This window comes from Anopheles cruzii, chromosome X (assembly GCF_943734635.1).
Source record: "Anopheles cruzii chromosome X, idAnoCruzAS_RS32_06, whole genome shotgun sequence".
In the NCBI taxonomy this organism is placed as follows: Eukaryota; Metazoa; Arthropoda; class Insecta; order Diptera; family Culicidae; genus Anopheles; species Anopheles cruzii.
In genome coordinates this window covers 9466756-9479736 of record NC_069143.1, presented here as the reverse complement: position 1 = coordinate 9479736, position 12981 = coordinate 9466756, and the positions used below count along the sequence as shown (strand labels likewise).

At 48.8% G+C, this 12981-nt stretch overlaps 2 protein-coding genes across 2 annotated transcripts; one reads left to right on the top strand and one right to left on the bottom strand.

Annotated features, from left to right (window-relative positions):
• Window positions 1-5625: 5625 nt before the first annotated feature.
• On the top strand, window positions 5626-7794 carry LOC128267109 (uncharacterized). The gene is made up of 4 exons (XM_053003900.1): window positions 5626-5634; window positions 6889-7115; window positions 7201-7383; window positions 7464-7794. Exons 1-4 carry the CDS (start codon window positions 5626-5628, stop codon window positions 7792-7794), a joined length of 750 nt encoding a protein of 249 aa, XP_052859860.1.
• A 178-nt stretch (window positions 7795-7972) lies between these two features.
• LOC128277717 (BTB/POZ domain-containing protein KCTD5) lies at window positions 7973-11154 on the bottom strand. The gene is made up of 2 exons (XM_053016224.1): window positions 10289-11154; window positions 7973-10211 (listed from the first exon to the last, which is right to left on the bottom strand). The coding sequence occupies exons 1-2, from the start codon at window positions 10496-10498 to the stop codon at window positions 9759-9761; spliced, it is 663 nt and encodes a 220-aa protein (XP_052872184.1). The 5' UTR covers window positions 10499-11154; the 3' UTR covers window positions 7973-9758.
• Between the last annotated feature and the right edge of the window lie 1827 nt (window positions 11155-12981).

Sequence of the window (12981 nt, the reverse complement as noted above, 5' to 3'; positions counted from 1 at the left end):
GGAAACCTTGAAGGAGGGGGGGGGGGGGGGGAGGTGTGACGACTTTGCTGCTGCACCGTCGGGAAAAGTGTATAGATCTCATTTGGTTTAACATATGGAAACCAATGGTATAATTAAGGTAATGTAGACTTAAGCGGGTGATTAATTAAACAAAGATTAAAAGTAAAAAAAATGGACATTGATGAGCAGCAGCAGGAAGAGTATCAAATATTATGAAACGTTTATGCACGTGCAAAACTATATGACACCGTAATGGGTAAAGCGTAAAATTACATCCGGCTGATTACGCCGGATGATTCATCAATGGAGGTGTGCGTTTCCGTGCGTTCGGCAAAGACGCGCATGCTTTGGCCGATGGCCGATGTAAAGAAAAATCATTCAGTAGTCACGAAAAATGGAAGGAAAAACAACAAAAAAAAAACAAACAACAAACAGGCGGATGGCGGTTTGATGAAATTTGAATAACCATTGCGGAATGCGCGGGCGATAGAAACATAAAAGCCGAGAGCAGACAGCGTAGCGACAGAGTTTATGATAGTTATTATAAGAAAAAATAAAAGTGTCTTTTTATCAGGAACGTGAAAGTGCAGAACGCGGTTGGTGTTGTTGTAATGGCAAAGGGTCGACACGAGAGGACTTCGGGGGGCGGATGGAGCTCGTCGTTTGCTGGCAGCTGTCCGATGGGTTCGATTCCCGGCGACCGGCGTGACAGGGGAGGTTGGTGCGGGGCTTATAGCCTTGTCCGTAACACAAAGCACAACGTTACGGAAAGCAACAGCGGTTAACATTGTCTCCGGTGCAGGCCGCAAAACCACCCGGCGGTTGTGGCGGTAATCGTCGGATCAGAAGAAGAAGAATGCATTTCGAAGAGCGTTAGTGTGCCATTTATTGTGGATTTTATTTCATGACACCTGTTCAGTCATCTTTCCTGTGGCTTCATTTTTTCAGTGGCGATGGCGGCAAGCAGTTTTTTAAATGTATTTATGTGTAATGTGTTTTTAACGCACAGAGAAGCCTCCGCACAGAAGGTATCGCCCGGTATTTGATGTAGCTGCGTGTCTCAAAGCGCATAAATCTGAAGCAAAATGTGCGGGTGTCCGTTAAAGTAAAGTAGATATGTATTACAAAACTATGATGGGCTTAAAGCGTATGGGTGTGCCCGGTTCTTAGTACACAGCCACGACTAGTGCAGATAAATGAAGTTACGATTGCGGTTTTCTGTACAAATTATTTATTGCAGTGCTATCTGTGCGTTCGGGGCGAACAGTATTTTTGTTCTGCTTGTTGTTCTGTTTTATTTCTGGTATTTGTGTCCATTTATCTTTCAGGTGGAGTGGGTTAAACACCGGGGACTATTTGCACCAACTCCGCGTGCGTGTGGAGAGCATTTGTAATGTGGTGTATGTCTCAAGAAAGCCAAAATGAATAAAACAAAAATATACAGAATCGCGAACAGAATTCAGAAACCGTAAAAATAGTGTTTGCACCCCTTTTTTGTTGCACCGACCATTGCAAAGACGAATGCAACCTAAGTCCTGTCCTTCTGCTTAGATATCCTCGTAAGGGTAACGTGAGGGAGTTCAATGTTTCGTTTTAGTTTTTTTTATCAACATCTGCGCGCCAATTGATTAAAATATTGACGCATCAGTGCTTTATGTGGGTAAAAGCTTTCGCAAGGGGCTTTTGATGCTTCACCAAATGTGGGACGCTTTTCACGCGACGAAACATTCTTTTAAAAATTTGTCGCTACTTTTGCTATCCCTGAAGCACGTGTTCTCGGTGCATACTATCCGACTTAAGCAAATTCGCGAAGCTGTAAGCTTCAGGTGAGCAAAAGGGGAGAAATTGTAGTTTCAATTGATCGAACAAGAAGGCAGCTTTTGAACGAAGGAAGCATCTCACTAAGATGTCCTATCAGCATGTCATCTACCGGGCTGATACTGTAGATGGCCGGGCGGATCAGCGTGTTGGCAAGGAGAACCAGATCGTTCCAGAGCGTAAGGCCACCCCGTTACCGGACCGGACGGAAATGTTGTTAAAATTCCAACAAAGCGAAGTGGAAGTGGACTCGACGGGGCACGGGCAAGGATGGGCGTTCGAAGAATGCAAAACAAACCTGCCAAATTCCAAACTCAGGCAGACACTTGAAAACCACCATCGTCACCGTCGTACATCCGCGAGTTACGGGACAGATTTGACAATCTCCCGGCCTGTCAATGGCTTTGAAGTGCCAAGGGAACCGCCAATGTGTGTTCCCTTCCATCCATCCATCCAGCATCTCGCCCGCTGTGGCCAGCTTTTGTTTCGCCAGTCATCTTACGGAACGGAAGGTCAATTGGCCAACCCTGCCACAACTGCCACAGCCCCGCTGCTGCGAGTCGTGTTCGTGAACTGTCACCATCGAGGGTGCGACGCGTGAACTATCGCCCGAACGATCGATAAAGTATCGAACCGGTGCCAGGGCTCCCAGAAGACGGGCCGGTTTAGATTTTCGTCATCATCAAAGTGAACCACCGATGCGCTGAGTGCGCGGGGCCATGTGTGACTGATCGCCGATCGAACGATCTTCGTTCGATAGTTCGGCGAAGTTTCGACAGGTCACAGCTGGCACCAGTGATCCACCTTGAGCTAACCTGTGGAGTTTGGGTTATGGAGCGGCCGTCAGGAAGCTCGCACGCAATTGGGGAAATGGGGGAAACGGTAATCCATTCGTTTACGCCACCACTCGAGGTATGGCAGCAAGGTCCATAGGTTAGTAGTCTTAAAAACGCGAAAAGGACACTCCTTCACGACCCATCCGAAAGGTGACATTATTTACTATCATGCTAGGTGGGTTTAGCTTTTGCTAATCGAGTCACTCGATTTAAAAACCAAAAACCCGACAGCCGCCTATGCATCACACCGTCGTCGTCCTCGGCGTCGTCGCTACGCCCGGTTCCGGGGCCTCCGGAAATTTGATCAATTCGTCAGTTATGAAACTGACTTGGAATATATCGACATATTCGGCGCGGCAGAGGCCGAGGCCATAAAAAGTGGCGCGACGAAGAAGCGCCCATCAAAGCCATCAAGGAACATATTTCCAACACGTCTAAATGTCACGCCGCGCCTCACCCGATCGAGTTTCTCGCGGTGAATCTCGCGCACAGAAATCTTAATCCACGGAGGCCGAGACCCCACGGAGAACAACAGAGCAGGGGCCGGCTTTCGATCGGATGCGGGCGGTTATCGAAAGGTTTTTTTGTTGTTTTCGCTGTCTTTTTTTTTTGGTCAGTGAGTTCAACTCCTCCAACGCGCAAAGCAACCTCAGGTGGAGAAGGCGTTCGAAGTGTCAAAAACAAAAACAAAAAACGGCAAGCCACTCGAAAGGCGATTCACGTGCACGTGCTTTGGCTTGGCTTGCGCATTTCTCCACACGAAACCCACCTCCGGTCGGTTCCTTGATCGGTCCCTGGGGGGCAGTGGGCAGACGCAGTGGGCGGTAGGGATGATCGTGGACATAAATAAACGTCTGTGAGTGACCGACCGACCGAGACCGAGCATAGCAGACCGACAACCCGTTTTGGCGGTGAGGTCTCCACGTCTGCGGTCTGCCCCGTTAAGCATACAAATTGCCCAGGCACCCGACACCCCCCCTGGGCTCAATGGGAGTGATCAACTACCCAACAAAAACCCGTTGCCCGAACCAAACCCACCGTGACCACCACGATCACCTACGACCAGGGGTGGCTGGGACTGTTTTTGGGGACCTTTTCGTTCCGTTCCGCAGCAGCGTGTCCGCACGAGCGAGCCGGGACGGGACTTATTCTTTGCGATTATCCCTGTTCTCATTCTTGCGTACCGGGAGTGCAGGAGAGTGGCCGGAGCCGTTCGAAAGCCACCTGGTCCGCCCAAGTAAGGAGACGTCATCCCGTTGTTGGGCACTGGAGAAAACAAGAAAAAGCCCCCTTTGCGCTCTGGAGAGTTTTCGGAGCTAACAGGCAGAGCGGTCCCGTGCCCAGCGGCAGCGATATCGCTTGTCCCATTGAGTCAGCTCTTGAAGACGGAGCGAACGAACGTAAAGGAGTATGTCCCGGGTCGCGCTGATGTGGTGTTATCTTAACTACCAATCCGACTGCACACTGTTAGAATAAAAATGTCGCGTTGAAAACTGTCGGCGAAGAACCGAACCGAGAATCACGCAAATAGCGGCTCAGAAATGAATGGCCAAGAATGGGGTGGCTTCACAGCATGTGCAGGTGGCCCAGCTGTTACAGTCCGCGCCCCACAGCCCACCACCACCACCACCACCACCACGGGGGGATCTGGATCAGTGGACCGGAATCCGGTTTAGGTTATTTATTTCCTTCCCTTCGGAGCCGCCTCTTAGCCGGCTTCTGCATTTCAGTCCCCGTTAATTAGTGCTGGGCTGGGCTGGGCTCGGCCTGTTCCCCCCCCCCCCCCCCCCCGGTCCGGGGCCGGGGGACGGGATTCGGCGGCCGCCGTGTCGTAAATCTTCAACGCGCCCCTCCACTACCATCTCCTTGATCTCTTCCTTGGTGGGCCGCACGGTGTTGGCCAAATGCTGGCCTTCAACCGGCTCATCTCACGCATCGCACATTTCCGGAGTGTGCCGTTCGTCGCTGAAGTTCAAATTCGTGCCTTGGGTGCCACGCCACCGAGCTGAGTACTCAGCGCAAACGGGCTCAGCGCATCTTCCGAGCCACGAGCTCCCGTGGAGCCCGTGGGTGTGTTTCAAGCTGTGGGAATCGGTACCGTAACAACCAACTTTCAAGACTTTCAAGAAGGTGCTGTTACCTATATCAATACATATATGTATAAGTAGGAGGTGGGGGAGCAATGGGCACATTTGGAAAAGATATGAAAAGTAAGGAATAAAAAACAGAGGGAAACCAGAACGCCCTGATACGCTGATCTCGGCTGGCCGGCTCGGCTTCCACTGTAGGCGACCATACCGGACGTTACATATCAGACAACGTCTCGGATCTTGAAACCCCGTGATGCTGTGAGCAGTTCTCGCACTTCATGCGGATACTGTTCTGACCTACGCCGGGCCCTTAGAAGACCGAGTGAGTGAGTACGGCCAGGGCCAACTTCCTCGACAGCCATTCACCGTGATATGCAATGCATGGTGGGTCTGAAAAGGATGCGATCAATCTGTAATCTTCTCCAGTTCGCGCTCAGCCCGAGCTGCCTGACTCCGACCCGCACGGATTGGCAACGACAACGGCGACGATAACGGCGACGGCGACGACGACACACCACCTGTGCTTTGTTGGGTGTTTTTTTTTCTTTTCTTTTCTTTTGGGGTTTTTTGGAGGTCCGTCGTCGGCGACGGTTCGGTGGTATAAAGTGCCTATCCGTCCGTTTGGTCCGGTTTAGTTTGTCGCCGAAACTGATCCTTGCCACATCTTCTGCTTCGGGTGCCTAAGGATTACTACTCTTCGATCGTGGCGATCGGTGGTGTGTAGAGTACAGTTGGAGTTCTACCTCTGCTTCGGTAGTGCGGTCGAGTGCGGAGTTTGTAACGCGCAAAACGTGTGTGAGGTTTAACGCTGTAAGCGAGAGCGTGTCGGTGGACGTGATTGTTTGAGATTTAGGATTGTTCGATTTTCCATTTGTTCCGCGATGCAGCACGTAAGTAAGCGGCAATGCCGCTACCCCTTTCGACGGTGGTTGCCTGCCTGCCCGCCATTGAGGCAATCAGTCAATGCAGGGGTGGGTTGTTGAGGATCTGTTCTAGCTCAAATGATCGTTCCCTTCAATCAATCAAACATTCAAACATCATTTTCTTTTTATTGCATCTGCTGGGTTGTTGTGGTCGGTTGGTATTCGGTGGAACTTCGGTGGAGAACTTCAGTTATTGGCATTTTGGCCAAGTCTCTAGTGGAAACTAAAGTCAGTTGATCTTGTGGATCAGTTGATCAGAGCAAGTCCGAGCAGTAGCTGAATTTTATGGAGGTGGAGTTACGATGGCGATGGCCATGCAGTTATGTCGAAGATGCGGAAGCACTAGTTTACGTCGTTAATAATACTTTAACGAACAAAGAAGCGCCATACAAGCTATTGCTGCGACGGACTCTAGCAAAGAACAACCGACTATTGTGAGGACCTGTATGGTTTTTGTTTGTAGAAGCGCAAAAAAAGGCTCAGCAGCTGAAGTCAACTATCTGCCCCCGACCAACGACCACGGGCTAGTACGCCCACGAAGCAGCTCGATAGAACTGGTTCAAATGGGCTTCCCTCCATGGGTTTGCCATAGCGTAAGAACGCCTATTTGTCTCCGCCAAATAATTTAAATCTTGGACACCTCAAAATCAGTACCGGGAAAGGGGAGAGGATACTCTTGGCGGTCGGTTCCTCATTAAAATTCGGTCGTCAAAACATCGATCGAAATAAATACGACCCAATCCGTTTATCTGAGATTCAAAAAAGCGAAAAATATCGATAGAAACGCGCTCACACCTACGAGTGGTGCTGGTGGGCCAGACACAAACCCCAAATCGCTGCCGGGTGATAAACAGCAAATTAGCATAATGCTAAAAGCGAAGCAATCATCATCATCATCGGTATCCTAGCGTGCAGGTGGACGACGCCTTCACGGCAACGATGGACGGAGGCCGATGCCTCCCTGATGTCTCCATTTCCATCCGGGGCGGTTCGTGATTTTGATTGGCGCTACATGATGGATGCCGGATCGGCACCAATTCATTAGCTGGCTTCATAATGAGTTATATGGTCCGTCAAATTGCTGATTCCCCTTTGGCCAGGGAGCCGCCGATACCTGTTCACCGTAGACTATCAAAATCAGACCGTCCCAGGAAATATGCACGAGTTGAGTGATCGCTTCATCTTTCATCTAACCTCTCACTTTCGTGCTGCCCTTTGCAGCGGTTAAGGTCACTGGCGGTATTGTGCTTAGCGTTAGTGGCAATGGTGCATGCGGCTCGTATCAAGATACCAGCGAAGAGCCGCAACGATGATCTGTTCTCCGAGGACGAGTTCACGTTCCCGGTCGAGGATAAGAAAGATCCGTCCAAGTTCAGCGGCAACGTCATGAAGGCATCGATCGTAATGGCGGAGGTGCGCAACCAGGGCAAAGGGAAGTTCAAGTACGCGTAAGTATCGCAACATTATCTCTTTGGCGGTGCTGGTGTCTTGACCCTCTGTTGTCACCATTTCTGGACACTACTCCGAGTGCAGTGTAGAGACGGAGAATGGCATCGAAATCGAGCAGATTGGCAAGCTGCGCAACGACTCCAAGACGTTCGTCGTCATGGGCTCCTACACGTACACAGGTGCCAATGGCAAGCGGTACAGGGTGCGCTACACGGCCGACGAATTCGGCTACCACCCGATCACCATGCTGGACTTGGAGATTCCCGAGTAAGTCGCGATTTCATAACTTGGAGTTGGAGCTTGGATTTTGGGCGTTATACAAGTACGGGCCACATCTATCTTTACAGACTTAACAAGGCACCGCAGCCAACCCAACGAACCTCTAGACCGTTTACAACTCGTTCCACAACGCCTCGTCCCACGAAGCCGACAACGACGACAACGACGACAACCACCACCACCACTACGCCAGAACCAGTGACTTTGGACGATGGGTATCACTATGATCGACCGAACAATGCCTACCTACCGCCCAACAACGAGTATCTACCACCTCAGGAGCCGGATATCGATTATCTACCGCCGAAGCAGTCGCTGGAAGATGCGCGCCTCAACTATCAAGAACCGATCGATGAGTTTGTACCGCCCAAGGAATACGATCTTAGGAATGGCTTCTAGCTAGCAGCGGGGCACCCCATCGACTATGCTATGCGTTGTATGGTAAATGTTAAGTAGGTGAACAAATAAAACTCAGAGTACAAATGGCTACCACAAATGCAGGTTTTGGCGATGCAAGGAATGCAGGTTTGACTGACGTTTGCGTTAATCGGCTTTTATTTCGTTTCTTATAATCCACATCTTACACACCTCGCGTACGAACAGGTATCTCATTTATGGTTGTTTGTTTGGTAAAAATAGAGATAAAAACTTATAAATTCACTATAGTTCCTACCACGGTTGGAGCCATTTATAGTTTCTTTTCGTGTGTGCGTTCGTGAATGGATCTTCATTGATTTCGAAATACAATTACATCTTCGAAGGGATACCGTTATTCGATCGATCTTCGCTCCTGAAGTAACCTAACTGGTAACGACCCGTTCTAACAGGGCGGCGATCATAATCGGCACCATGCATCCTATACAATTACCCGTGGTTTCGGCCCACGGAAGCAGCGGGAAGCACTGCACTTCCCGCAAAACGCCCCCTCATAATAAGTAGGTGCCCATATAGTCTCTAATCAAACGTTTAGTTAAACACTTTCTCTCTACCTCTCTTTCTCACTTTTCCACGGCCGCGCGTTGCCGGCGCAGCTCTAACAGACTACGAAAAACGCTGGAACGAGAAACTCATTACTTTTTACAATCAATGCTGTCGCTCTGCTGGTTATTGCACGCGCGCGTGTCTATCGTTGTGCGTTCCAATCAGGATCCTCAAGAGTTTTAGGGACACCATCAGTACCTTACTTAAGCAATGCGACGTTCACCATACAGCAACGGGGCACATCGCTAACCACGTAATGGAGATGAACATAAATGATGGAAATGGATGGATGGATGGATGGAAAAATAAATGAAAATAACATGTACTGTATTACGATAAAGAAGGTGATGGGCAATGCGATCGGCAAGGGTATTGCTTTGATTTTTTTTTTGTAAATTGTGCGTATATGTTTTCTTGGGTCGAAGAGTCGTACTCCGTGAACATCGTTGGTTGTCATAGGTCATCCTTTAACGGAGACAACGAGCAAGTACCTCATGAAAAGCGAGCCGCACAGAGTCCACATTCTACTCTTTTCATGAGAATGTTGGTGATCGTAGCATGCAAGACTCCCTCTATAATTGCATGCTTAGCGTCCTGTACCACTCTGTACCATCAATGTGTTTGTGCAAAGATACTATGCAAATACGCGTTAAGGAGTTTTGTTTGCGTTACGTTTTAGATAGTTACAATTCAAGTCTTCCTGCTTTCTTTCCACAGTCCTGATTGCTATACATCCATCAGAGTGCTACTGTGAGGTCCTGTCTTTTCTCATATCACAACTGCTGCAACTAATAGAGCTCGTGCGAGCGCAGCTGCCTTAGCTGGTATTGATATATTGGTTTGTTGATTCGTAACGTGCCAGAGGCGCTGTTTTGGTCAAACTCTCAGTTCACTCGCGAACTTCGCCGTAAGGCTACATCGAGATCCTCGTGATCTTACTTGAGCGTCGCCCAGCGTCACCGTTGCTTGACAATCAACACTAGAAAGACGAGCTGTGAGCATTGGTAAAAACAGAACGAAAAGATGTCATGAAAACTTTTAACATGACCCAACTTTTGTTAACTGATTGCCAATAAGGAGTAGTTCCTGCCTTGAACTACGTTTTTATATTTTGTTTTACTACAGGGCTTGTTTTTCGATCAGTTTGTTGTATAATACTAACGCTTGCTGCACCATTTACTTATGGTACTATAGTTCTCCTTACTACTGGCTTTGTGCGTATATTATGATGTTATAGGTGAGTAGATGTTCTGTTAATAATTGAATTCTCATGATTGCCCTCTACTACACCGTGTCCTTCGGAAGGCCAACTATTCCTCTGTTTCCTTGTCCTTTGCATCCTACTCGGCAAGCATGATGTACTTTGTGCGACGAACAAGGGCTTACATTCGCGACCCTTTTTGCTGTAGCACCTTAGCGCGGTCGTTAGATTCGACCTCGCGCCCAAGCAGTGTGTTTGCGCACTCTTTCGATACCACGCACAAAAACTCGGCATTTTCTTCTGCGCCGTAATTGTACTGGGTACCAATGTTGATTAGCTGCTCGAACCGCCAGCCATCGGACATGGTCGAAACCATTTGTGTTAGCTCGTTCTCCTGGCACTGCAGCACCCGGTAGACGCGTTTCTTGTCCGCTGCTGGGCACTGCTGCTCGCGTCGCGCTATGCTATCCTTTAGTAATCCGATCAGGTGCGTCACGTTATAGAATTCGGCCTCTTCCAGTACGCCCTCCTCCGACAAACCGTCGTCCAGCACAAGCTTGCCGTGGCGCAGGTAGTTGAGCACCGGTGCGAAGTAGCGTGGATCACGATCGATCAGATAGGCACCTGTTTCGTCCTGCGGTGTGACGCAAGCCGTTCTAATATTAGCGCAATGAAAACGAAAAGATGCCAGAAGACACGTGTTGAACTTACCCGATCAGAAATGAGGTCGCTGTCCTCTTGAATCAGCCGTGATAGGAACGAGTTGGGATCGCGCGATAGGGTGGTTTTGGTCGTGAGGAAACAGGTACCTCCAACATTTAATTTCACCCACTGGTCCTTGCCCTGCCCTACCGACCCCGAAGGATCACCTGTACCTAACACCGAGCAACCATTCAGGGGATTCAGGTTGACTGTTGCCATCGTGTTACAGCACTGATTAAATGTTGTTGTGCGTGAGGAATAGTGGGTGATGTTCAATAAGACAATAGGTGAAACGGGTCCCTTGAGCGTAGATTTCTACCACCAGTTTTTGCAGTCGGTCGAGCTGCGAGCGAACATAAAGACGGATAAAGAATCTGGCGTTGGTACGTTGGCAAGAGCAGAATCTTGGCCACCTTGTGCCGCCGTACCACTCTTAGGGCAGCATGCACTGTGCTGTGGTCATATGCGATAATCACGCAGATGATGATGATGGTGAGACCCACCACTGCAGCAGGACGCGCGTTTTTCGCTTTGTGCTAAGGGTCTTCTCTTTCGGGGACCCGCACACCTGCAACACCAACAACAACAATAACAGCAGCAAGAACGATAGGCAGAATTGGCTGACCTATCCTGCCCTGCCCAAGCAATCCTCCAGCAGTAAGTCTCTTCAGTTTCCTTTAGTCTTTTTGATGTATTGAAAAACAATGTTCGGTGCGCGGTGTGTCTTTTCGGATGTGTTTGGCGTTTTGACTCTACTGAACTTTCAATCGATCGCGCGTCTTGTCCGCCTCGGTGACATTTGTTTACGTTAAGGCGAGCACTTTTTTGAACCTTTTTTCGTAAGTTCTTTAACACGCTTCACCAGTCTTTTGCGATGGTATTTACGAGGACACACTGTCAAAAACCCTTCTTTTATTACTTTTTTCCTTCTGCTTCTGTCAAGAGCTTTCTGCTGTGCTGTGTCAAGTGAGCTCTCGCTGTACTGTTTACATGATGCTTTCGAACGCCACGAACTATTCCAATTGTCTTCTTCCTGGTGCTTTGTTTGCTGTATGTTTCGCCGTACGACTTCTCCGAACAACAATGCACTAGCAATGAGACATTTTGTCGTCTGTCAAACGTCTCTAATTGCTGTTGATACTCCAGCCCGAATAATACAGGGTTTACTTTATGGAGCCATTCGGTTGAGAGAAGGCAATTGCTCTAAAATCTAACCGATGTGCTGCTTATAAAATATGTGTATGCGGCGTATGAAATTTAATTTGTCCGGAGGGATATATTTATTTGTTTCCAGCAACTATGGTAAATTTGCAAAGTAGCTAACATGATCTTGTAAACGCACGACTGACAAACAGAGTGGCACTCCGCAGAGAGCACTCTCTATAACTAATCAACCGAGCCGTAGTGACCAAAACCGCTCTGTTACAGTACAGGTGGTAGTTCGGGAAGTCCAGGGCAGTTCGCTAGATTTGCTTTTTCATATAAACCCACCAACACATGGCCATGGCCGTGTATCGTGCCATGCAATAACAAAGACCAGACTGCAGCTGTCAAAAAGAATTCTCATATCCGGGCCCGCTTTCGATGGCTGTCAATATTTTGGTGCCCGTTGTTTCGAGTGGGTTGAAAACTTTATTAAAAAAATTACAGCCACATAAGGCGATAAGTAACAAAAACTGTTCGTTTTAATTAAACGAAATCTGTAAATTAATAATCCGTAACAAAACGGGAATTGACTCCAACCTATACATGTATAACTGGCGCGCATGTTAACGAAGGGCGCCAGCACAGAGAAAGCTATCGCCCCGCACTCTAATAGAGAAACTCTGCTAACGAAGTAACCAGGCTAATCGGTGTGACAGTTTCCATCACGCATCGCACACTCTGGAGTCGCTGCCACGAAAAACACAGGCGAACAAATTGAGCATCGCAGATATTGTGGGGACCAGAGAACGTTGCGTACGACACATTGATTCACCAGCCAGTCGCACGGAATGCTGCACCAAACCGAACACCAGTGCCGCCGCCGAGGAGCTCCGTATTGGCTTGGCACTGCTGTGTGATCTTCACCCGTTTACCCAACCTTTTAAAATATCTGCCTGAATCTTCCTGTGTGTGTGTGTATGCGTATGTGAGTGATAAAGAATTTACGAAAAGCGCTGCAAAGATGTGCATGTGTTTGTGCATTTTAAAGATTGCTGCGTAAGCTAATCGCGAAAGGCCCTGTCCTCCCACGAACGCAGGTATGCGAAGGAACCTGCCAGAAATTTTGGGCCAATGCTTAGGTGAAGAGCAAACATTGAAGACATGCGTTGGTTAAATGCATGAGTTAGATCGAGCGCCAAATAGAGAAGCTGTTGCGTGGACGTTCCCCGAACGACGCCGTTCGTCAAAATAAAGTCTCGAGTGATACTACACGGTAGCCGGCTAGAAAACGGACCGGGAAAGTTTATCGCCGCCTCGTCTTCGTCGTCGGTTGTGTTCACCTATTAGGTTTCGTTAATTTCACCTCTGCTGTCCTATCGGCGTTACAGCTTTGTCGACGGAGTCGTCATAATCGTCATCTTCAACAAGCCCCCATCATCGTCCACAACCGTGCAGCAAAAGAATCAGTGCACTGTCCTTTCTCCTCCCCGTCCCACAACGCCATTCGTGACGAGGCCGAGTAGCCGAACGCTGAACCGCTGACCCCATCACCATCA

Coding starts and splice junctions, on each gene's coding strand:
- LOC128277717 (XM_053016224.1), bottom strand. CDS start 10,498: ATGGCAACAGTCAACCTGAATCCCCTGAATGGTTGCTCGGTGTTAGGT. Junction 10,212..10,288: donor GCGACCTCATTTCTGATCGG/GTAAGTTCAACA, acceptor GTCACACCGCAG/GACGAAACAGGTGCCTATCT.
- LOC128267109 (XM_053003900.1), top strand. Junction 7,116..7,200: donor AAAGGGAAGTTCAAGTACGC/GTAAGTATCGCA, acceptor CTCCGAGTGCAG/TGTAGAGACGGAGAATGGCA. Junction 7,384..7,463: donor CTGGACTTGGAGATTCCCGA/GTAAGTCGCGAT, acceptor CTATCTTTACAG/ACTTAACAAGGCACCGCAGC.